At 39.2% G+C, this 26,631-nt stretch overlaps 4 protein-coding genes across 4 annotated transcripts; 2 read left to right on the top strand and 2 right to left on the bottom strand.

Moving 5' to 3' along the window:
• The first annotated feature begins 276 nt into the window (after positions 1-276).
• LOC129250605 (uncharacterized) lies at positions 277-1,269 on the top strand. The gene has a single exon (XM_054890212.1). The coding sequence runs from the start codon at positions 277-279 to the stop codon at positions 1,267-1,269; it is 993 nt and encodes a 330-aa protein (XP_054746187.1).
• A 371-nt stretch (positions 1,270-1,640) lies between these two features.
• Positions 1,641-2,128, top strand: LOC129250604 (uncharacterized). The gene is made up of 2 exons (XM_054890211.1): positions 1,641-1,976; positions 2,027-2,128. Exons 1-2 carry the CDS (start codon positions 1,641-1,643, stop codon positions 2,126-2,128), a joined length of 438 nt encoding a protein of 145 aa, XP_054746186.1.
• Positions 2,129-5,973: 3,845 nt separating this feature from the next.
• On the bottom strand, positions 5,974-6,879 carry LOC129250603 (uncharacterized). Its single transcript, XM_054890210.1, has one exon. The coding sequence runs from the start codon at positions 6,877-6,879 to the stop codon at positions 5,974-5,976; it is 906 nt and encodes a 301-aa protein (XP_054746185.1).
• A 321-nt stretch (positions 6,880-7,200) lies between these two features.
• Positions 7,201-8,421, bottom strand: LOC129250602 (uncharacterized). Its single transcript, XM_054890209.1, has one exon. It carries the CDS (start codon positions 8,419-8,421, stop codon positions 7,201-7,203), a length of 1,221 nt encoding a protein of 406 aa, XP_054746184.1.
• Between the last annotated feature and the right edge of the window lie 18,210 nt (positions 8,422-26,631).

Genomic DNA, 26,631 nt, shown 5'->3' with positions numbered 1-26,631 from the left:
GCAGCAATACGGCTGCCAAAGATGGAGCTGCCTAAATTCTCTGGGGACTCCACGGAGTGGATCGGTTTTTTTGACGCATTTTCTGCCTTGGTCGACTGTAATGCCGCATTGTCAAATGGTCAAAAACTTCACTATCTTCGTAGTTGTTTAAGGGGTGACGCGTTAAAAATCATAAGTGGGTTTAAAATATGTGATGTTAATTATGAAGAAGCTTGGGACCTACTAAAATCGCGTTATAAGGTCATGCGCGTTATAGTTGAAGGACATTTTAGAGCTATGGCCAACGTAAAGAGGGCAGCTAGTGATACCGCCGACGCAATTAAGGGAGTGATCGACGCCTTCCAGCAACATATACGCGAGCTTAAGGCTTTGGGACGGCCAGTGGAATTTTGGGACGATAAGCTATTGTACGAACTAGTCAATAAATTAGACTTCGAGACACGAAAGCAATGGGAGCTATCACTCGTCACTCATGAGCCTCCGTCATTCGAACAGCTGCCCCCGTTTTTAGAAGTTAGATGTCGTTCTCTATCAATGCTATCATCGTCAACGGTATTATTGCCAGCTATGGGTAAAACCGCGTCGGTGTGTAAGTCTACGAATGTGTTTCACGCAGTGCAAGATCAGAACAGCACGGGCTGTATATTTTGTAACGGGCCACACAAAATATACAGTTGTGAAAAATTTCGGGACCTTGACGCAAACGGTAAATCGAAATTTGTGAGAGAATCGCGCCTGTGTATGAACTGCTTGAGTTCAGGCCATTATAAGGCAAAGTGTAACAGCACATCTGCATGCAGGATTTGCCATCAACGCCATCACACGCTGTTGCATAATACTGCCGCTACAACTAACGCTACAACCGTTGCTCATTTCGTCAACAGCGCCTCTCTTAGGCCTTTCTCCCCCGCCGCAGACGTCATGCATCAAACGAATGCAACCGTTTCATCCGCTAACGGTCCTTCCACAGACACCGCTGCTGCCTGTACGTCTTCATATTTGAATGCCAATCCCAACCAGCCTCATCCAAGAGAAAGAACTGTGCTGTTGGCGACCGCCTTAGTCAAGGTACGCGATTGCTCTGGTCATTGGCAACTCGCTCGCTTGCTGTTTGATTCTGGTTCGCATGCTTCCTTCGTAACCGAGTCATGTGTACAACGCTTGGGATTAGCGCGAAGAGGGTCCGCAATATTGATTTCTGGAATTGGTTCCTCCCAAGGGATACGCTCTAGGGGTGAAGTATTACTTTCATTATCATCTCATTTTTAAGCCCAATGCTTTACTGTTGACGCATTGATTCTGCCTAAAATCACAAGCGATTTGCCAACACAGCCCATGAAGGTGTCGGCGTGGCCGCACATACAAGATCTACTTTTAGCCGATCAGCACTTCATGAAACCCGGGCGTATCGATATCTTGGTCGGAATGGACGTCATGGGACAACTCCTCTGCTCGGAGATTCGTAAAGGGCCACCCGGTACGCCCATGGCTCAACGAACGGTTTTCGGTTGGACGTTGTTTGGAAATGTCGATGGATCTGAATCCACTTCGCTCGGCTTACAGTCTCTGCATTGTGAAGTTCATTTAGATCGAGCGAAGAACGCTACGAAGAACGCTATTGTGAAGAGCTTTTCGAAAAAATGCACAGAAGGTCACCTGACGGTCGATTTATAGTAGAGCTGCCGCTAAAATCTGACGTACCCTTGGGAGCCTCACGAAGTTATGCTGTTCGAAGTCTACTAAGCATCGAAAAAAGACTTGCGCGAGATGACGACCTATGCCAACGCTACAATGAGTTCATGCAAGAACTCATCGACATGAAGCACATGGAACTTGCACCACCGCCAACGGATCAAACGTTCTATATGCCGCATCACCCCGTTGTAAAAGAGTCAAGCGTCACGACTAAATTGAGAGTCGTGTTCAATGCGTCCGCCAAAACCACCACCGGGAATTCGTTGAACGATGCATTATTTGTTGGTCCCCAATTGCAACCTGATTTATATTCAATTTTAACCCGTTTCAGAACACATCGCTACGCAGTAACCGCGGACATCGCGAAAATGTACCGCCAAATATGCATGTCCACGAAAAACCTCGATCTACACCGCACTGTCTGGCGTCGTGACCCGACGTTACCCATAAAGGATTATCGCATGTTGCGCGTTACTTATACTGGGAGATTGGCATAAAAAGAGTCAAATATCATCTGAAACGTGTTATGAGCGAAATTCTTCTGTCCTACGAAGAGTTCAACACGCTGCTAACAGAAGTAGAAGCCTGCGTCAACTCCCGCCCACTCTGTGACCATTCTGCAGCCGCTGGTGATGTAGTTGCAGTCTTCAACGAGCCTACCCCTCCGACGAAGTGGACGCTGGCACGTGTTATTAAATGCCACCCTGGCGCCGATGGACGCGTGAGAGTGGTTACGCTGAAAACACCGCATGGCGAATTAGTTCGGCCCATAGTAAAGCTCTGCCCTTTACCAACGAAAGGAGACTTGTTTCACGAAGAAACTACTAATTCATCATAAATGTTATCAAGCTTTTCATATTTTTCTTTCCTATAATTTGTAACTTTCTATATTGAACTTATTAAGATAGTTCAAGGGCGGCGATATGTTGAGTCCGTCTATGCATTTAATTTATGTTTTAATTTTTATAATATTACTTAAGGGTTAATGTCAGCAAAGTAAACACTTAATCGCTTTTGTTATATTCTATTTTCTGCTATATCCTTTGTTCTTACACGTATGTACATGCGTAGGTACATATTGCTGTTTAATTAGAGGTCTTTGAACTTAGATTTTATTTACTGCTTTTGTTATTCATCCCGCAATTACCGCATATTTTACCGCTTATGTTTTTACCGCATAACTTACCGCTTTAAGGAATGCATATAAATGCAAACGCGCTAATTGTTAAATTATAATATAAGAATCTATTGAAACGAAACGGTTGTGTTTTTCTTTAAGCGATCCGCGTCAACAATCATATATTGTTACTTCGTTCAACTTTCTATAATCGACCACTAGTCTCCACTTTTTGTGACCGCTAGCGTCTGATTTTTTTGGAACAATCCATTTTGGTGCTGAATATGGTGAGTTACTGGGGCGGATGATTCCAGATTCCAGCATTTCTTGTATTTGGTTTTTTACCTCATTTTTATGTGTATACGGGTAATGATAGGACTTAGTGAAAATCGGGACGTCATTTATTGTTTTTATTCTGTGTTTTATAGCACTTGTAAAAGTTAGATCAGAATTAGGCTGATAAAATATATTTTTATATTCTTTTACGGTCTCATATATTTCCGTTTTTTCTTCTAAATTCATATGAGAAGACCGAATTTGTTCAATTGTACAGTCAGTATTGTATTCTGTCATATTAATGCAATTACTACGGTTTTCACCATAAAATAGGGAAACTTTTCTATTATTTATTATTAATGTATTATTTCTTAAATTAACTATAGCTTTATATTTATGCAGAATATAATTACCAATTATTCCATCGCATTTTTCGTGGAATTGATAACCTATTAAATGTATTTTATTTTGGGGGTCTCCTAATTCTTCAAATAATGGAACTTGATAAATTATATTAGTGGAAACTGTATTTTGTAATGTTTTTAAAGTTGATATATTTGATTTAATTTTCCATTTTGGATTACATATTCCGGGGTTAACAATTGAATGCGTGACACTTGTATCGATTATAAATCTAAGGTGATTTTTGACTATTATAGGTATATGGTAGTGCTCCGTAGAGGCTGGTAAAGGAAAATTTAGAGGATTGTTTGTTGAGGTATTTGGGAGATTGTTATTATCGTGTATCATATTAGCATCCATGGATTCAGGCAAATTTCTATTTTGAAAGTTATTTTTGTTTGAGAAATTGTTACCATTTGGATGGTTGTGTCTATTAGCAAAATTATTTCTATTTTGGGAATTGTGTATATATGTGGAAATTGTTTCGATTTTGGAGATTATTTCTATTTTGTGAGTAGTCTATATTTTGAAAGTTTAAGTTGTTTCTATTTTGGAAATTATTTCTGTTTTGTGAATAGTCTGAACCTTGAAAATTTGAATTGTTTCTGTTCTGGAAGTCGTTTATATTTTGAAGTTGCTTCTACTTTGAAAATTGCTCCTGTTGTATGAAATATAAAAACTGTTTCTTCCTCGGGGATTATTCTTGTTTTGAACATTGTTTAGGATCGGCTGAAGTTGTTTATTATATTTATTGCGAGGTATTTGCGTATTTTGACTCCCCATGTGGGCGTATTCTGCTTGGAACAATGTGTCCATGGCTTCTTCTAGGTCTGTGGGATTTCCGCAGAACAAAATGGCTTACATTGGTTCTGGAATCTTATTTTTGAAAATGCTGAGTCTGCATATTATTTGTGGTACTGACCTTGGTTGCTTCTGTTTCGCCTAAGATAACTACTAACTTATTATTAAGTTTATGTAGTTTATTTTTTATCTCATTGTAAAAATCTAAAGTATTAGTTCTAAATGTTGCACCTCTTAATTCGTCAAACAATTCGTGACATGAACACTTTTTATCTCTGACCAGATTGTGGCGTGACAATTTATTTCAATGGTCTATCTTGCTTTACCCTTTAGTCTTGATTTGATCATGTCTGAGAAGATAAGTTGGGACAATTCGTCATATGTTCTTAGATGTGTGAATTCTATCCATGAGTGTAGTAAAGGTCTGTAAGTCGTTGGTGTCTCCATAAAATTCAGGTAAGTTCTGGAGACATTTCAAGGGGTCTACTACCACTTGGTTTTGTGGTTGATCAACCATTTTCTATATGAGTTCAACGATAAATTCGAAAATCATTCGTGTATGTGTCCTACGTCTTCTTCTATGTATTCGTCAGTGCTGTAACCCTCGTTTCTAATGTTTCAATTTCTGAATCAGAAAAATAGTCTGATTCTGAGTCACTCATATAACTTAAACTAGGCTTATTTTTTTTTTTTTGGAATAAAAAAAATTTTTAGTTACGTCTAAAATACCGTCTTAAAAATTCTTGTATTCCTAACGGTTACTTCAATTCTAAAAGGTACAACTTCCTCTTTTTAAGTTCGTAGAACCGTAGTCAATGTGTTGACGCGGATTGCTTGAAGAAAAACAAAACCGTTTCGTTTCAATAGATTCTAATATGTTTAATTTAACAATTAGCGTGGTTGCAGTTATATGCACTTCCTAAAGCGGTAAGTTATGTGGAAAAAACATAAGCGGTAAAATATGCGGTAATTGCGGGATGAATAACAAAAGCAGTAAATAATGTACATATGTGTTAGAACAAAGGATATAGCAGAAAATAGAATACAACAAAAGCGATTAAGTGTTTACATTGCTGACATTAACCCTTAAGTAATATTATAAAATTAAAACTTAAATTAAATGCATAGACGGACTCAACATACCACCGAGTTCAATATAGAAAGTTACATACCAATAAGTTCAATAAAGAAAGTTACAAATTATAGCAAAGAAATAATATGAAAGGCTTAATAGCATTTATGATCAATTAGTAGTTTCTTCGTGAAACAAGTCTCCTTTCGTTGGTAAAGGGCAGAGCTTTACTATGGGCCGAACTAATTCGCCATGCGGTGTTTTCAGCGTAACCACTCTCACGCGTCCATCGGCGCCAGGGTGGCATTTAATAACACGTGCCAGCGTCTACTTCGTCGGAGGGGTAGGCTCGTTGAAGACTGCAACAACATCACCTTCTTCGATGTTGCGTGAAAGGCGAAGCCATTCGGTATGGCGTTGCAAGCTGACGAGATATTCGTCTCTCCAACGTCGCCAGAAATGCTGTCTCATGGCAGAAATTGCTTGCCACCGCTGACGCAGGTTTCCACGGAGCCCTTGACCCTCAGACTCCGGGATAGATTTAAGCGGTTCACCGACAAAGAAGTGGCCAGGCGTAAGTACCTCTACATCACCAGCGGCTGCAGAATTGTCACAGAGTGGGCGGGAGTTGACGCAGGCTTCTACTTCTGTTAGCAGCGTGTTGAACTCTTCGTAGGACAGAAGAATTTCGCTTATAACACGTTTCAGATGATATTTGACTCTTTTTATGCCAATCTCCCAGTAACATTTTCGGAAAGTTCCGCACAATTAGCCCATTTTCGAATTTCGAAGCCCCCTTCAGTATTTCGGAGACGTTTCGTTGTAAACGTAGCAGCTCTTCTTTAGAATACGCACCAGTGAGGAGATCATCCATGTAAAAGTCCTTATGCATGACGGCAGCAGCCTTCTCACAAATGTGTGACGAATATTTTGCGGTTTGTTGCAGCGATTTAACGGCTAAGTAGGACGCAGCGGCAACACCATAAGTAACGCGCAACATGCGATAATCCTTTATGGGTAACGTCGGGTCACGACGCCAGACAGTGCGGTGTAGATCGAGGTTTTTCGTGGACATGCATATTTGGCGGTACATTTTCGCCATGTCCGCGGTTACTGCGTAGCGATGTGTTCTGAAACGGGTTAAAATTGAATATAAATCAGGTTGCAATTGGGGACCAACAAATAATGCATCGTTCAACGAATTCCCGGTGGTGGTTTTGGCGGACGCATTGAACCCGACTCTCAATTTAGTCGTGACGCTTGACTCTTTTACAACGGGGTGATGCGGCATATAGAACGTTTGATCCGTTGGCGGTGGTGCAAGTTCCATGTGCTTCATGTCGATGAGTTCTTGCATGAACTCATTGTAGCGTTGGCATAGGTCGTCATCTCGCGCAAGTCTTTTTTCGATGCTTAGTAGACTTCGAACAGCATAACTTCGTGAGGCTCCCAAGGGTACGTCAGATTTTAGCGGCAGCTCTACTATAAATCGACCGTCAGGTGACCTTCTGTGCATTTTTTCGAAAAGCTCTTCACAATAGCGTTCTTCGCTCGATCTAAATGAACTTCACAATGCAGACACTGTAAGCCGAGCGAAGTGGATTCAGATCCATCAACATTTCCAAGCAACGTCCAACCGAAAACCGTTCGTTGAGCCATGGGCGTACCGGGTGGCCCCTTACGAATCTCCGAGCAGAGGAGTTGTCCCATGACGTCCATTCCGACCAAGATATCGATACGCCCGGGTTTCATGAAGTGCTGATCGGCTAAAAGTAGATCTTGTATGTGCGGCCACGCCGACACCTTCATGGGCTGTGTTGGCAAATCGCTTGTGATTTTAGGCAGAATCAAGAGATTCGCTGTTGACGAAATAAGCAACGGTTGTAGCGTTAGTTGTAGCGGCAGTATTATGCAACAGCGTGTGATGGCGTTGATGGCAAATCCTGCATGCAGATGTGCTGTTACACTTTGCCTTATAATGGCCTGAACTCAAGCAGTTCATACACAGGCGCGATTCTCTCACAAATTTCGATTTACCGTTTGCGTCAAGGTCCCGAAATTTTTCACAACTGTATATTTTGTGTGGCCCGTTACAAAATATACAGCCCGTGCTGTTCTGATCTTGCACTGCGTGAAACACATTCGTAGACTTACACACCGACGCGGTTTTACCCATAGCTGGCAATAATACCGTTGACGATGATAGCATTGATAGAGAACGACATCTAACTTCTAAAAGCGGGGGCAGCTGTTCGAATGACGGAGGCTCATGAGTGACGAGTGATAGCTCCCATTGCTTTCGTGTCTCGAAGTCTAATTTATTGACTAGTTCGTACAATAGCTTATCGTCCCAAAATTCCACTGGCCGTCCCAAAGCCTTAAGCTCGCGTATATGTTGCTGGAAGGCGTCGATCACTCCCTTAATTGCGTCGGCGGTATCACTAGCTGCCCTCTTTACGTTGGCCATAGCTCTAAAATGTCCTTCAACTATAACGCGCATGACCTTATAACGCGATTTTAGTAGGTCCCAAGCTTCTTCATAATTAACATCACATATTTTAAACCCACTTATGATTTTTAACGCGTCACCCCTTAAACAACTACGAAGATAGTGAAGTTTTTGACCATTTGACAATGCGGCATTACAGTCGACCAAGGCAGAAAATGCGTCAAAAAAACCGATCCACTCCGTGAAGTCCCCAGAGAATTTAGGCAGCTCCATCTTTGGCAGCCGTATTGCTGCAGACACAGGCGTTGTCACGGACGCGGGTTGCGCTTCGGCACGACACTTCTGTATGCGATTGAAATTTGTTAAAGCCGTAGAGTACCACGTCTCAGCTTGAATTCGCACACTTTCTTCAATGTCTACATTGTCACTTCCACACGAAATTTCGACCGCATCTTGAGCGCTATTAAAGCGAGTCCCCTGTTCACTGAGCAGTTGCATATAACTTTTTATGCTTTCTGCATCCATCGTAAAGGTATCGTCCGTACTCTTAGCCATATACCGCTTAATGGCGTTAAGTGCAGAGTCGCGTGTTTTTACCGAGCTCGACATTTTTCTTGTCCTTGTAGATTTGAAGGACGATATTCGCACTGCTATCACGCACAAATCAACGCACTGCAGCTTCCTTTTTTTTACCTTGTTCACTGGTTACTTATAGTTAATTGTTATTTAACACTAATTAATCGCGATAAGACACTTTCATTTAATTAGCCGAAATCGATTGGTAGAAGGACCAAAAACTGCTAATTATTTGCGATATGTAGTACTTGTATGTACCTTAGCCAAAATATATTGGCTAAACTTTATATGTTCGCGGGACTGACTTATCCGGCTCGAAGGACCAGAAAATGTTGACGCGGATTGCTTGAAGAAAAACACAACCCTTTAGTTTCAATAGATTCTTATATTATAATTGAACAATTAGCGCGGTTGCATTTATATGCATTCCCTAAAGAATATAACGAAAGCGATGAAGTGTTTACTTTGCTGACATTAACCCTTAAGTAATATTATAAAATTAAAACTTAAATTAAATACATAGACGAACTCAACACAATGTCTCTTGGCTCGTAAAAAAATGATGTTGCTTAGCAAATGGTTTCACGATAAACTTAGCAAAAGGTTTCACAAAACAAAATAGAAAAATTATGTCACTTGGCAATTCACAATGAAAATCTATATCGTTTAGCAATTAGGTTTCTTTTTTTTTGTTTTTTTTGGAAAGCAATATTTATATATGTTTTAAGCATAAAAATTTGTCTTACTCTAATGTTGTTGTGTATTAATAGAACTTACTTCTGTAACTTCTGTTGTTGTTTCTTGTCTTAGATGAACGATTTCTGGTCGCTGATGTCTTTGTTATTTGATGTTTGTTTATTATTAATGGAACTTACTTCTGTATCTTCTATTGTTGTTTCTTGTCTCAGATGAACGATTTCTGGTTGTTGATGGCTTTTATAATTTGATGTTGTTGTTTCTTAATGGAATTTTCTTCTGTATCTTCTATTGTTTATTCTCGGCAAAAACGGGTTTTTAATTATTAGTCCGGTTTGCAGGATCTGTTTTGTTTATCAATCCTGTACGCAGGAGTTTTTAATTTTTAGTCCTGTTTGCAGGATCTGTTTTTTTATCTATCCTGTATGCAGGAGTTTTTAATTTTTATTCCGGTTTGCAGGATCTGTTGTTTTTTTTTTTTCAATCCTGTATGCAGGAGTTTTTAATTTAGAGTCCTGTTTGCAGGATCTGTTGTCTTTTTTTTTTTAGAGCTTTTAATATTTTTTTCGTTTACAGTTCTTGCTTTATAGTAGCAATCTTTTGCTTACTATATCCTCACCGTTGTGGCAATCTTTAGCCAGCAAGTTCGGGAGAGAAAAAAAAAAAATTTGTTTCGGTACCGCACTAAAAATATAAATTTACTTATCTTCACTCTTATGAATGATAATTGCGGTATCCAACGACTGAGTCAAAAACAGGTTACTTCCTGGTTGTTTAAAAAAGAAACACTTGCTGAGTTTTCCATTGATAACTGATAACTGAATTTTTATTTCTTAAACGTTCTTATTTATAATGAATATTTGATTGCTTGACAGTATTTAATTTGATTTACAATTCTAGGAAAATTGCTTAATTTTGTTTACAACAAAATTATGATTATTTGACAATATTCAAATCGCTTAACAAAATTGGTTGCTTTACAGTATTCAATAGTTCATTGGTTTTAATAATAGTTTATAAAGCAGTAAAGTTTAAATAAAGGAAGTTGGAAAAAATACTTATGTAAGTATGTTCCTATTCTTATGAACAAACATTGCTTAACAAAATTGATTACTTAACAATATTCAATAGATCATTGTTTTAAATAATTGTTTATAAAGTAGTAAAGTGTTCATAAAGGAAGTTGAAAAAAATACTTATGTATGTATGTTTGTTCATATTCTTATGAACAAACATTTTATATTTCGAATACAGTGGAGGCTATTACTCTGAAGCTCTCCTGCAACATTTCTTTCCTGATGACACCGTTGACTCTACGCGTGAACATCTCCGCCGTCGCAACAGAAACAAGCCTTTCCTTAACACACTCAAGGGTGAACTATTCACTGAAGAAGAAGTACTCGAAGCGTTAGTAACTATGAATCCAAATAGAGTCCCAGGCTTAGATAACCTCACCTCAGGCATATGCTTGGCTTTTACAAAGAAATACTCAAAATTGCTCCCAGCTCTCTATAATGCGTGCCTCCGTGCGGGTTACTTTAAAAAAATTTGGAAAAAGGCTTACATTAAAATTTTACCAAGGCCAAACAAATTTTAAACTAATGAGCTAGGATCTTACTGCCCCATAGGACTCCTTCCCGTGTTCGGAAAGCTTGGAAACTCTTTACCAAATGTCTTATATATCATGCTGAATTGAATGAATTATGGTCTCCAAAACAATATGGTTTCAAAGAGCAGACCTTAACTTTGGATGCTTTGCACAACGCAGCTAAAACTATTGAGAAGGAGAAGCGGAAAAAGCGGCAGGTCATTTGTGTGTCTCTAGACATTAAAGGTGCGTTTGATCACGCTTCGTGGCCGGCGCTCTTAAATCAGCTAGAACGAATGCAAACTCGGTCTAATATTGACAGGCTTATTACGAACTATCTTACAGATCGCTGCGCTTCACAAAACTACGCCGACGTCTCTGCAACAAAAGCAACAAATAGAGGCTGTATCCAAGGGTCTGTGTGTGATCCAATTTTTTGGAACATTATCATAGATGAGCTTCTTTCTATGCCGCTGCCTGAAGGGTGTAAAATTCAGGCTTTCGCAGATGACATCCTTTTAATAGTCAATTTTACGCAATTTTACGCTAACGATGCTCTGCGCCTAATATATAATGTGAAGTGGACTTTTAGCGACACCTAGACACATGCTATGGCATTTAAAGGTAATGCTTAGACATCGGATTCTTATGCAAGTGGATATTTTGTTTAACATCACATGAAGTTCGCACCTAGGTAGAAACTCATCATTAGACATCGGATTCTTATGCAAGTGCATATTTTTGTTTAACATCACATGAAGTTCGCACCTAGGTAGAAACTCATCATAATAAAATATTCAATTTGCATAAAAATCCGATCTCTAGTAATGCTAAACAAGCGGAACTATTTTCAAATAGCAATCGGCTAATCTTCGTCAAAGAAATGAAGTACCTGGGTGTAGTAATAGACGATCGACTGAGATTCACCAACCAGGCTAAGTACGTTGTCGAAAAAATTCAACGAGTATATAAAAACTTATGCCGATATGTTAGACCCACATGGGCCTTACGCTCCAAGTATATATATGGGGCAAAGCCATACAGTTTAATTATATTCGCCTTCTTCTTCGCTCGTTCCAAAGCAATTTCGCTATACGAGCAATCAGAGGCTTTCACACAGTTTCGGCCAATTCGGCTCTGGCGCTTGCAGGGTTCACGCCGCTACATCTGAAGATAAAAGAAATTATGCAAATTGAAGGTGTCAAACTATCTGGAGTATATGATGAAACACTAAACGTTATGCTTGAACAACGTACTGCACCAAAAAATCAACTACATCCTTCCGAGCGTCAGTCTATACGTTTTGAAAGTATAGCATCACAACAGGAAGCTGACAATATTATCGACGCAAATGCGACCCACATCTATACTGATGGAAGCAAGTTTGAAACAGGCGCTTGTGGATCAGCTTTTGTCGTTTATAAACAAGATGACGACTGGACGTCACGTAAATTTAAATTACATGACATATGCACTGTCTTCCAGGCTGAAGCTCTAGCAATTGACGCTGCACTGAAGTGGGCTCAGAAAGAATTGAAAACGGAAAAACTAGTCATATATAGCGAAAGTCGCTATTGTTCGGAAGCTATCCAAAATCGGAGCAATCCTAATCCCTTAATAGCATCAATTCATCAGCACCTGCACCTTCTTCGCCAGGGACACAGAATTGACTTTTACTGGGTCAATTCACACATCGGTATTGAAGGAAACGAGCACGCAGATGAGCAGGAAAAAGAAGCTGCAAATCAAGTATACACTGCATTTCCTTTAAGCTACGCTATACGGCAAATTCGTCTTAAAATATTCGAGTCGTGGCAACAGGAGTATGCCGACGATACCACTGGCTCCATTACGAAGACTTTCTTCCCAATTCTTGAAGATACGCAACTATACCGACAACTCTTTGGGATATCATTCGAATTGACATAGCTCTTTACTGGCCATGGTTTCAATAAAGCATACGTGAAGCGATTCAAAATATTTGACGAAGACTGGTGCCCGTGTGACCAACTCACTGTGCAGAGTATGCATCATCTTTTGCACGACTGCCCACGCTTTCACAATGCACGACAGAGACACGAAACATTCTGTGCACAATATGATATTCCAGCATTTATAACATCATTCAATGATTTTGTCAAAAAAAATGATCGATAAATTAAAAAACTTCAATACTTCAAACATTCCTACCTCATGACTTAATCATAATAGTAATATAGTAGAATTACTAATAAACTGCTTGTATCCAATCGCACGCATTTTATTTCAGTTGGCTTTGTTAAACTATAAAATATGTAATCGAAAATATTTGTAATCTATCTGAATGTCATACTGCACACACATACGTATAAAAATATTTGCACTAAAATACAAATTAATTGAAATAATAAACTACTCGAAACGCAGTAAGCGCGTAGAGACCAAGGAGAAAACAAAAACATAACAATTCATAACATAACAAAACATAACATAACATAGCATAACATAACATAACATAGCATAACATAACATAACATAACATAACATAACATAACATAACATAACATAACATAACATAACATAACATAACATAACATAACATAACATAACATAACATAACATAACATAACATAACATAACATAACATAACATAACATAACATAACATAACATAACATAACATAACATAACATAACATAACATAACATAACATAACATAACATAACATAACATAACATAACATAACATAACATAACATAACATAACATAACATAACATAACATAACATAACATAACATAACATAACATAACATAACATAACATAACATAACATAACATAACATAACATAACATAACATAACATAACATAACATAACATAACATAACATAACATAACATAACATAACATAACATAACATAACATAACATAACATAACATAACATAACATAACATAACATAACATAACATAACATAACATAACATAACATAACATAACATAACATAACATAACATAACATAACATAACATAACATAACATAACATAACATAACATAACATAACATAACATAACATAACATAACATAACATAACATAACATAACATAACATAACATAACATAACATAACATAACATAACATAACATAACATAACATAACATAACATAACATAACATAACATAACATAACATAACATAACATAACTCAAATATTCGAGTCATGGCATCAGGAGTATGCCGACGATACCACTGGCTCCATTACAAAGATTTTCTTTCCAATTCTTGAAGATGCGCAACAATACCGACAACTCTTTGGGATATCATTTGAATTGACACAGCTCTTTACTGGCCATGGTTTCAATAAAGCATACGTGAAGCGATTCAAAATATTTGACGAAGACTGGTGCCCGTGTGACCAACTCACTGTGCAGAGTATGCATCATCTTTTGCACGGCTGCCCACGCTTTCACAGTGCACGACAGAGACACGAAACATTCTGTGCACAATATGATATTCCAGCATTCAACATAAAACAAATTTCAAAATATCCTAGTTTGATAACATCATTTAATGAATTTGTCAAAAAAATAATTGATAATTTAAAAAACTTCAATGCTTCAAACATTCCTACCTAATGTCTTAATCATAATAGTAATATAGTAGAATAACCATCTAACTGCTTGTATCCAATCGCAGGCATTTTATTTCAGTTAGTTTTGTTAAACTATAAAATATTTATGTAATTGAAAATACTTGTAATCTATCTCAATGTTATACTGCACATATGTATGAAAATATTTGCTCTAGAAAACAAACTAATTGAAATAATAAATTACTCGAAACGCAGTAAGCGCGTAGAGCCCAAGGAAAAAAAAAACATAACATAACATAACATAACATAACATAACATAACATAACATAACATAACATAACATAACATAACATAACATAACATAACATAACATAACATAACATAACATAACATAACATAACATAACATAACATAACATAACATAACATAACATAACATAACATAACATAACATAACATAACATAACATAACATAACATAACATAACATAACATAACATAACATAACATAACATAACATAACATAACATAACATAACATAACATAACATAACATAACATAACAAAACACAACATAACTTAACATAACATAACTTAACATAATATGCAGTTCAAGCAAGGTAACGCCGCACGAGTAAGATAACGGCGCATGAGCACGATAACTACGCATGAGCAAGATAACGACGCATTTTTTGGTGCGTGCAGCCGGTTACATCGAACTATAGGTAAGACGTTATCACGTCAAAAAATTATGCAAATTACACTATGTGGACCAAACAATATACGAGTAATATAAATGACGTAGAATTCGTAAGTAAGGAAATTGACAAATTATTGAAAGAGGGAATAATACAAAAAGGCTACAACCCATACAATTCTCCCATGCTAACCGTACATAAGAAAGGTATAGCTGATAGATGATGGTTATAGGTTTTAGGAAATTAAACGAACATACGATCACAGACAGATACATAATACCAGACATAAATATTACGCTGCAAAACTTAGGGAAAGCCAAATTTTTCACTACACTTGATTTGGAATCCGGCTTTCATCAAATTAAGATAAAAGAATGGAAGTAAATATGAGTTCGTTCGAATGCCTTTCGGATTGAAGAACGCCCCATCTATTTTCCAAAGATCTGTGGATGACATCCTGCGCGACTTCATAGGTAAATTCGCATATATTTACATTGACGATGTAATCATTTCCTCCTCATCCTATGAAGAGCATATGAAACACATCCGAACTATTTTTAACGCATTAAATAATGCCTCTTTAAAAGTGTCCAATGAAAAGTCAAACTTTTTCATGGAAGAGGTAGAGTACTTGGGTCATATTGTAAAGCACAATAGAATTTCAACTGATCCGAATAAAATAAACACGATAGAAAATTACCCTATACCAGAAACCCCCAAAGACCTTAGAGGATTCTTAGGACTTACTGGATACTATAGAAAATTCGTGAATAACTATGCAGCTCTAGCTAAACCCTTAACTTTACATCTTAAAGGAGATAATTCTCATATCGGAAAAAATAAAAGTAAGAACACAAAAATTAGTTTAGACCAAACGGCCATAGAAGCCATAAATAAAACAAAGGAGAACTAAAGGAGCAGGTGGAAATATACCAGCCAAATTGTGAGAAAGTTTTTGAACTCACTACAGACGCTTTCAATATAGACATTGGAGCTGTATTGAGTCAAAATAAAAATCCAATTTATTTTTTATCACGCACACTCAATACCACAGAACAAAATTATGGGACCAACGAGAAAGAGTTACTCGCTATTATATGGTCGCCACAAAAATTAAGAAATTACATATACGGCATAGCCGACTTAACCATATAGGTATACCGACCATCAATCGCTTACTTACGCCATATCGGATAAGAATCCGAATCATAAACTAAAAGGATGGAAAAATATTATCGAAGATTATGGAGCAAAAGTCGTGTATAAACCAGGCGCACAGAATGTTGTAGCTGACGCCTTGTCACGACAAATAATTAACACATCTTCTTTAGGTACTGTACACTCATCTGATAGTTCATACAACGACATAATCAAGGCAGTACGCCAACCGCTAAAAGCCTACGGTATCCAAATAGAATTGATACTAAACACACAAAAGAATGAGACAAGACCGTGTATTATATTTCAAAGTAAAATACGTCACACAATAACCTTTACTGACGAAAATTATTTGATATCCGAATTAAAAAGGTTTCTGCAGCCGAATAAGATCGCAGCAATACATATTATACAATAGCTGCGGATTTATTTGGATACGGACAAATTATAAAAAACACGTTCACAGATATAAAATTAGTATATACACCAAATAAACTCGAAGACATAACACAACCAGATAGACATTTAGAATTAGTTAAACAAACACACAAGCGAGCACACAGGGGATACAAAAATAATGTAAAAGAACTTTTAGAACAATACTATTGGCTGAACATAAAACAATAATATAAGGCATACAACCCCGTGTGGAGTTGCCTGATCTCCCATCGGGCGCGTCCCAGGTGGTGGATAGGGAAGCTCTGGCATCACAAGAGTGGCCTTCCCTGATAGGGTGGGTTCAACACTCGTGTGATGACTCAAAGTTGGGATAGAATCAGGGTGCCATCCGCGAACCAAACTGACTAGGGAGGAGTCCCGAAAAAAACCAAAAGGTAATGGAAAAGAATGGTTCTATTACTTCAGGTGGAATCCACACAAGTGGCAATCCACCCGCTTCGGCGGCAGGGGCATGGATTCTGGATGCCCCAAGCATTACCCAAGTCTCTCAGCTCTATGAGCGAGAGCGCATCCTGGAGGAGACGGGGGTTGCTATCGCAATCTCCTCTCCTTCAGAGTCTGAGAAACGTTTCCCTGCTTCGGAGGGTCTGAGTTGTGAGGTCTCTTCGGTGACTGCACGACCTTCCAAAGAAGCAGGGAAATCGAAGAGCGTGGCAAGGAGGAAGAGAAGAAAGCGGCGGGCAAGGGTCTTGCGGGAGAAATCCTCATGTGGCTCTGCCGGGCCTTCTGCGTCTGAGTCTTCCAAAAGACCTCGGTCAGCGGAAGTGACACCCACGGAAGCTACCGAATCGTCGCTGGGCACGGGCACTCCCAAGTTGTCTCGCTCTCGAGGTAAGCGGAGAAAGACGGTGGCTGGAAGCAGCACACCTCCCTGCTCTGCGGTTGCCGCCAATGGCCGAGCCACGAGCCCCCAAGGTACGAGCGTGGTCTTGGCGCCAGTCAATATGGCGGGAAAAGGTTCTGCTGAACCACGTTTCTATCGGCGCCTCGACAAAATATCCAGCACAGTTGTCTGACCGGCGAAATCTTCGTCAGTGGAGGATCGGGATCTGGACCTTCGCCCAAGCATATCCAAGGGTGCGGCCAAGCCATCCTATAGCGAGAAGGCTGCTGGCCCACGACCTGTGGCTGTGATTGGAAAACTGGGGCCTGACCATCAGCTGACGGATGCAGAAATCAAATACTGCAAAAGTCAACTGATGCGTCAGGTTATTGCCTCCGGTCCGGAAGCCAACGCGAAGGGCTATGAGACAAAAGACGGCACCATAAAGGTGACGTGCACGTCTCTGGCCAACTTCGAGTGGATCAGGACCGTGGTCAATAACGTGCCTCCCATGGGGACCACTCGCTTCGCAGTCTACAGTGAGGAGAGTGGACCCCTCAGGAAGGCCATTTGCTGGATTCCGGATCCAGACCTGTCTACGGCGGATGTCCTATCCTGTCTACGTGCCCAGAATCCGGGCATCAACACGAGGCTTTGGCGAGTCGTCTCGTACACCAAGAGCAAAAACCGGGAAGGGAAGGAAGGGGCTGCTCTTGTGGTGCGAGTGTACGAGGCCAGTGTTGATGTCATTGGCTCACGGTACGGCAACCGTCTGAGTCTCTTCTTTGGGACGGTCAGCTTACATGTCTTTCCCAAATGATTGGCTCGGACGATTCCTGTAGCTACCATCCCTTGACGGTGACGCAAATTAACTTGCAGCTTTCCAAAGCCGCTACTGCACTACTAAGTAGAAGGCTTTCCCAGCTGCACACATTACCCCACATAACAGCTGTGCAAGAGCCCTGGGTCTTTAGGGGCCGTCTCTGTGGCTTAAGTGCGCTGAAAGGGGCCACGTTATTATATGACAGGAGTTCTAGTAGACCTAGGACCGGTCTTATAGTACCATCCCATCTCACCGTGACGGGTCTTGAGCAATTCTGCTGCCAAGACCCGGTAGCGGCTGAGGTGTGTTACAGAGGTAGACGCGGATGGTCGAAGTTTGTGATTGCATCTGCTTATTTTCCTTATGATGCTCTGGAAGGGCCACCACCCGGGAAGGCCACTAGTCTCGTGAGGTTCTGTGAGCGGCGCAGTCTGGGCCTCATCCTATGTTGCGATTCTAATGCCCAGCATACAATCTGGGGCAGCAGCAAGTGCAATGGACGGGGGTCTCGACTATTCGAATTTATCGCGTCTTCCTGCCTAGACATACATAACAAGGGCTCACAGCCAACGTTTGTAACAGCTAGGATGCAGGAGGTGATTGATCTAACCCTATAAAACTCAAAACTTGGGTGGTCAATCAAGAACTGGAGAGCCCTTGCCGAAGATTCGTGCTCGGACCACAGGTACATTGAGTTTCAGTGAGGCAAGGAGGCACAAATGCCATTGCCCTCTAGAAACCCAAGAAAAACAGAATGGCAGAAGTTTAGGAAGGCGTTGCGGGACCTTGACGTTGCGCCACCAAGGCTTCGAAAAGAACAGGCCATTGAGGTGGCTGTTGAGAAACTCAACGCTGCCCTAACCGAATGTTTTGAGTCAGCCTGTCCAATTCGACCTCTCCCTAGCCGGACTCCCGTTCCTTGGTGGAATCAAGAGCTCCAGATGTTGAGGCGTGAGTCGAGAAAACTTCTAAACCGGGCCCTCAAGACTAACCTTGCAGAGGACTGGGAGCGATACCGTGATGTTCAGAAGAACTACAAGAGGCTTATTCGGGAATCGAAAAGAGCCTCATTTAGGGAATTCTGCAGCGGTATTGAATCTCTGAGTGACACGGCGAAATTGGTTAGGATCCTGAAAAGGGACCCAACTGCAAAGCTGGGGTCACTTAGAAAATCTGATGGCTCCTTCATTGAGCGGAAAAGTGAGACACTCATCTTGCTGATGGAATCTCACTTTCATGGTAATCAGATAAGCATCAGCCGGCATCAGCCGGCAACAGCCCTTATTGATAGAGGCAGTTGTCAGAGCTGTTACACCTTCTCGGCATGACTGGTTCGTTGCCAGATCTGTGGTGAATGAGGCCGCCATTCGATTTGCCATCAAATCTTTTGGCGACTACAAGTCGCCCGGGCCAGATGGCATATATCCTGCCATGCTGAAGGAGGGTGCAGAGTTCGTGACAGCAGCCCTGAAGAAAATCTTCTCGGCATGCCTGGCACTGGCTTACATACCACGCTCTTGGAGGACGGTGAGGGTCGCTTTCATCCCAAGGGTTGGAAAAGACGACTACACCAGCTCCAAAAGCTTTAGACACATCAGCATGACCTCTTTCATGCTGAAAAGTCTCGAACGACTGGTGGAACTGCGCATACGTCAGAAGTCGCTGAAAGCTCACCCTCTGTCTCTATTTCAGCATGCCTATCAGAGTGGAAAATCCTGCGAGTCGGCACTGCAAAACCTTGTTGCTAGGGTCGCGCTGGCCATCGACAGGAGGGACTACGCTATGGGCATCTTTTGAGACATAGAGGGGGCGTTTGATAATGCCACTTTTGATGGTATGTGTAACTCTGCTAGTAGGCACGGCGTAGACCGGGTGCTAGTAAATTGGATTCGTTCGATGCTGGCCCAAAGAATCGTTTCGGTGCGAGCAGAGGAAGATCTGCTGATGTCATCTGGGGTTAATAGAGGCTGCTCCCAAGGCGGTGTGCTGTCTTCATTCGGGAGTCTACGCACAAGCATATGCGGACAGTTGACAGTTGGTGCTGTGCGAATGGGCTATCGGCAAATCCCGCCAAGACTGGTATTGTCCTCTTTACCAGAAGGAAGAAACTTGATGGACTCGTTCGGCCAAAGCTAAAAGGAGTCACAATCCAGCTATCCAAGAAAATTAAATATCTTGGAGTAATTCTCGATAGTAAGCTCCTATGGAAATCACACGTTGAAACAAAGGCATCGAAACCACTGACAGCTTTCTGGCAGTGCAAAGGTGTCTTTGGGAAAACGTGGGGTCTCTCTCCTAGCAAGGTCCTATGGATCTATCACCTATACATCAGTGGTCTGGATGAGTAGACTCTCTCTAGTGGGAGTTAGGAGGACCTTATCGAGACTACAACGCACTGTGGCCATCTGTTGCACCAGAGCTTTTCCGACTACTTCAGGCCCGGCACTAGATGCTCTGATTGGTTTACCACCACTTGATGCTTTCATCCAAGGAGAGGCCTTGAAGGCCATCTGCAGACTGAAACACAGTGGGAACTGGTACGGCCCTTGTCCGGCATTGGAACACAGAGAAGGCATGGACATCCATCCAACGATTCTCTCCATGCCCCTTGACTCCATGCCATCAAGAGTCGTACTTGAAAAAAGATACAGTGTAGTGCTACCAGAGGCTCAGTTGTGGGGAGACTCAGAAAATGAGCCCGGCAAACACTGTTTTCGCATTTTTACGGATGGCTCCAGGACCGAGCATGGCTCCGGCTCTGGAGTCTACGTGGAATCCAGCGGGACAAAACTGCACTTTGCTCTTGGAATGCATGCGTCTGTGTTTCAAGCGGAGGTGTATGCAGTTCAAGAAGCGATGAACTTTGTTGTGGAAAAACGATGGAGAGGCAGATCTATGTGTGTTTGCAGCGACAGCCAACCTGCGCTTATGGCCTTAGACAGCCCTCCAACCACATCAGGGGTAGTCAAGTCCTGTAAATCCAGGCTGAACTATGTCGGTAGACATAATAGCCTGATGCTAACATGGGTCCCGAGACACGTTGGTATCGCGGGTAACGAGAGCTCTGACTCCTTTGCTAAGATGGGCTCTGGGCTAAAGAAGTTGGCCACTCCCTTCTGCGGCCATCACGGCCACGGTTAGCAAATGGGTAACTACCACCCACAAGCGAGCTTGGCAGGCTGAGAGAGGCTGCAGATGGACAAAACTAATGTTACCTGTCATGTCCGATCGACTGTCGCAAACCCTTCTGTCATTAAGTAGAGGGGAGTGCATACGGCTGGTTGGACTGATGACGGGCCACTTTCTGTGGGCAAAGCACATGGAAAGGTTGGGCATCTCAGACAGTCTACCACAAGATCTACTCAGATTTCTTCGGAGATCGGGTAGATTCAAAGAAAATTAAAAGGGAATCAAAGTGTAGTACAATGGACCCACTTAATGTCTGAGTGCTGCACTTGCTAGTTGTCCCGACAAAAAAAAAAAAAAACAACAAACGGCATACAACAAAATGTGCACAGCTTGTCTTTACGGCAAATACGAACGGAATCCCACAAGAGAACCATTAAAAGAATCATATGTACCAACACAACCAGGGGAATACATACATTTAGATATTTATTTTAATGAACACAAAACATATTTCGTAGCAGTAGATAAATTCTCAGAATACATAACTATCAGACAATTAGACTCAAAAACAGAAATGGACAAAAATGTAGAAGAAATTCTTATCAACAATTTTCCGAATTGTAAACGACTAATGAGCGATAACGAAAGTTGTTTGAATACACCAATGTTAAAACAAATGTGTATAAAATATAATACAATATCAACAAAATACAGACACCAATATATACATACATAGATCAAAGGCAAACGGTCAGGTAGAACGAACGCACAATTCATATCAGAAATGGCAGGAATATTAAAAATAAAGAATTCAACATCAGCAACCGAGGAGCTATTTGTAGCTATAAAGGAATTGAACAACACAACCCATACCGTCACAGAAAAAAAACCAAAGGATATACATTTTAACCTAATAACATACAGCAAGGAAGACATAGTAAAAAAATTAAAAGATGCATTGGAGAAAACATTACTTTCAACGTTCAAACAAGGAGACCAGACATTGGTGTTAAGGACTAACAGAAGAAGTAAAAGCGGCAGTCGTTACAAAAAGTACGTAATGCAGGAAGATCGTGAGGGCACGATTTTGACTAAGGAGGGAAAAGTTATTAACAAAGACAATGTAAAAAATTATACAGGTACAGAAGACGACAATGAATTACCTTATATTACTAGCCATGGTCATCACAATCGCAATTCAAGCAGAAGGAGACACCAAAATAACAACCATAACTAACAGGAAATATATTCTAACTAGAACCGACGATGCATATTTATTTGACGAATTCACATTTTTATTCTACGTAACTAATTGACAAAAAATTATTACATCATACGAACAAATATTTAATAAGAACTAAAAATCCGATCATTGCTATTTACAAATATCCTAACATAAATAATCATTGTAAACTATTTAAATTCACACCACTTAGAACTAAGCATGTACAAATTTTCACCGATAAGGAAATTGCCCTTTGCAACAATATTTACACTAGAGTGAAAAGCTGTAAAAATTACTTAGGCAAAAACAAGGAACAATCATTATTTCGTTATAAATCGGGACGATTTAATTTAGGAAGGGGTGAGTTAAGGAATGATTTCATTTACAAATAATAAAGTATGTGTAATCATGCAGGGCTGAACAAATCCCCACACATTTTAAGAAGAACAAAAGATAAACATTTGTATTTTAGGAATAACAAGATTTAAACATGTTTTTCAAAGAAAGTAATATACAAGTCGTGTACCTAAAACTGTAAGACGAGGTATAAGCAGAGAATGTTAATGCAATGAGAAGGTGCAAATGTTACTGTAAGCTTTTTTTAGTACAATTGAGATCTGAAAGATTTGTAATAAGGTCATTTAGCACACCGAGTTTATAGACACCTCACTGACTTTTGCCCACACAAAAATTAGAAACACCACACATCTTTCACCTCAACACACAACACATTTCTCACCTCGACATTAAACCAATTAAATTTGTATATTTTCGTATTTTTGAAATAATAAGCGAATACGTAAAATTTGTTACATAATTTTTTTTTTTCAATTACATTAAAAAAAAAAACGATTTTAAAAAATAAAATTTATAAAAAAAAGTTTGCACCGGGAATTGAACTCGAGTCTAACATGTGGCGAGGAAAAATAGGCGGTGCGTTTATTTCTTCGACTGCTTATTTTTTGACCATTTTGTTATTTTTGAAATGATAAGCGGATATATAAAATTTATTAAAAATTTTTTTACGATTACATTAAAAAAAAAAATTTTAAAACGAAAAAAAAAAAATTTGCACCGAGAATTGATGCCCAGTCACGTGGGGAGGATAAATACATTAAACTAATTAAATTTTTACTATTTTCGTATTTTTTGAAATAATAAGCGAATACGTAAAATTTATTACATAATTTTTTTTAATTACATAAAAAAAAACGAATTTAAAAAAAAAAAATTTATAAAAAAAGGTTTGCACTGGGAATTGAAATCGAGTCTAACATGTGGCGAGGAAAAATAGGCGGTGCATTTATTTCTTCGACTGCTTATTTTTTTACCATTTTGTTACTTTTGAAATGATAAGCGGATACATAAAATTTATTAAAAATTTTTTACGATTACATTAAAAAAAAAAATTAAAAAAAAAAAAAAATTGGCGCCGAGAATTGATGCCGAGTCACGTGGGGAGGATAAATACGCAGTGCGTTTATTTCTGCGCCTGCGTTGTGAACCAAGGTTTTGTGCATGCGCGCGACGCGAATTAATTTTAATAAAGTTCTGAAAGTAATTCATGAAGTTTTTCATTACATACATTCATAAATGAACGTATACTCTATATGTACATAAATGATGGTATATGACAATATACATACATAATATGTATGTACATGTCAATAGGAGGTATTTGCATTAAGAAAAAAAAAACGGTTTAAGATAAATCGACACTTATTTTATATTGTATGTCAATTTATAGTTTATGTATTCGACAGCATTTACATACATATGTAGGTATGTACATTTGTATATGAAAAACAATAATGCACAAGCGCAAGAACATCATCTTCCTTTCATACATATGTACATATGCATGTATGCCCAAATAACCTTGACTTATGTATGTTCACAAGTCACAGCACATCACATTCTTACAAGACAAATACACATACGCACTAGCGAGTTTCTTCCTAACAAGTGCAAAAACAATTCTGCTCTATGTATGTATTATGTCCTAGCATATATACATACATACATATATACCTACTTGCCTTCTAAACTTCCTACAAAATAATTGTATTCATATGTTACTACATCCATGCACGTTCATACATTCATGCATACAAATATGCGCGAGCACAGCGCTCCCTTCTTGCTTCCGTGTACTTTTGTCTTTCACCAGTCGATATTCCTAATATTGTACTTACAAAAACACGATATGTACTTTGATAGACGCAAAAGCAACAGCAAGCGCAACGCCATGGCCGCTTTGCCACCGCACATTCTAAAATGTTCTAGAACACAACAAAAACACATACCTCACATGCGCATGTCGCCCAAAGCTAAAATCTAAGCCTAGCGACTACAAAAACAAAATACATTCGTAGACGCAGTCGCAGCGGCCATGATTCTATCAGCGACGGCGCTGAACAATTTAGAAGAAAAACAAAAAGTTCATTCATAAGTTAGAGCTCATATTTCAATTTCATTCATAAAACGAGCCGCCCATATGCCAATTTTCGCGACCATTCGAAAATAGTCAATATTGGAATATTTCGCGTGGAATTATTTGCCAATATTTGATAAATCTTAAATTTTTGTCATGTCGAGTGGCCGCGGCTCCGTATGTATGTATGCACCCTTATATGTAATTATGTAAATATGTCTTCTAACTGTGCGACAGTCGAGAGTTAATGCGACTTCCAGCGAATCACACATTGCTGTCCGCAAAGCCACAAGTATGTACCTTATGATCAGAAAGTACCGGGAATGTTTAAATTAAACAAAACAGAGTTAAATTTAAGGCAAATTTATATTATCTTCTTCAAAATATCACCCGTCTGAAGCAACACACATGTGCCAACGTTTAACCCAGTCCTCCAAACACCCCCGGCAGGCCGATTTGTATTCTCTTTGATCAGTGCGATGGCGCGTTATCATCATGCAAAATCTGAGAATTGTTTGCTCACATTTCCGGCGGTTTGCAACACACAGCATCTCTCTAAGGTTTCAAAACGGATAAATAATATTCTCTATTGACTGTCTGGCCCGATGGAAGGTACTCATGGTGGACTATGCCTTGGCAATCGAAGGAAGCAGTCAACATCACCTTCCCGGTTCTTTTTGCTCATAGGGTATACATATCCCATGTGTCAAGTGTGCGCAGAAGCTTGTGTTCTGGGTTTGTTAGAATGGTGGTAGTTTGTACATATATTTAAACACATATGTGAGTATGCGCGTTAGGCTTCCTGGATGGATATTAGAATATTTTCTCATCAATATGTGTATGTAAGTAGTTCAGATTTGACTGAAGAGATTAAATATAGGAATGCATATTCATATGATTGCCATTATGGCTGTTTTACATATAAATTAATTCAAATGAAGTATTAATAATGTTATATAGAAAATAAATTTATAAAAAACAGGTATTAGAAAAACCTGAATACACTATTTTAAATCAATTTCAATTAAACCAAATATAAAAAATGAAATAAAAATATCGAACAAAAAACTGTGCACAGGATTTGAACCTGAGTCAAATATGGGACTACGTACTGCATATACGACACGTCTTTCACGATTGTGCTAATCTACAATTATTAATGATCTTTTCTAAATCACTCATTTATTCGATTCGCAGTTTTATATGTACATATTCTGCGTTAGTTGAAAGTTTGTATGCGTAATTATATGCATATGTATCTGTGTATGCGCGTTTGGCTTTCTGGACGGATATTAGAATGATATTTTCTCATCAATATAATTTGGATTTGATGAAATAGATTATAGACATATGTACATATTTTCTGTTTTGATTGATTTATATAAAAATCAGGTCATATCCAGTATGAACTATTTTATACCGAAAAGAAATTTCCATTTATAAAATACAAAAAACAGTATTTTAAAGAAATTTTAATTAAAATAAACTCAAAAATTTTACCAAACTTTCCTGGTTTGAATTGTAAAAAAAAAATGTGCAAGAAAAAAAATATGACTTCAGGACTTGAACCTGAATTAAATACGTGCAAAAACACAAAACGAATAACTCCGCCGACTTTATCTTCTGCACCACAAACTAACTACCGCG

Source organism: Anastrepha obliqua, chromosome 6 (genome assembly GCF_027943255.1).
Source record: "Anastrepha obliqua isolate idAnaObli1 chromosome 6, idAnaObli1_1.0, whole genome shotgun sequence".
NCBI lineage: Eukaryota > Metazoa > Arthropoda > Insecta > Diptera > Tephritidae > Anastrepha > Anastrepha obliqua.
This window is presented reverse-complemented; position numbering and strand designations above follow the sequence as displayed.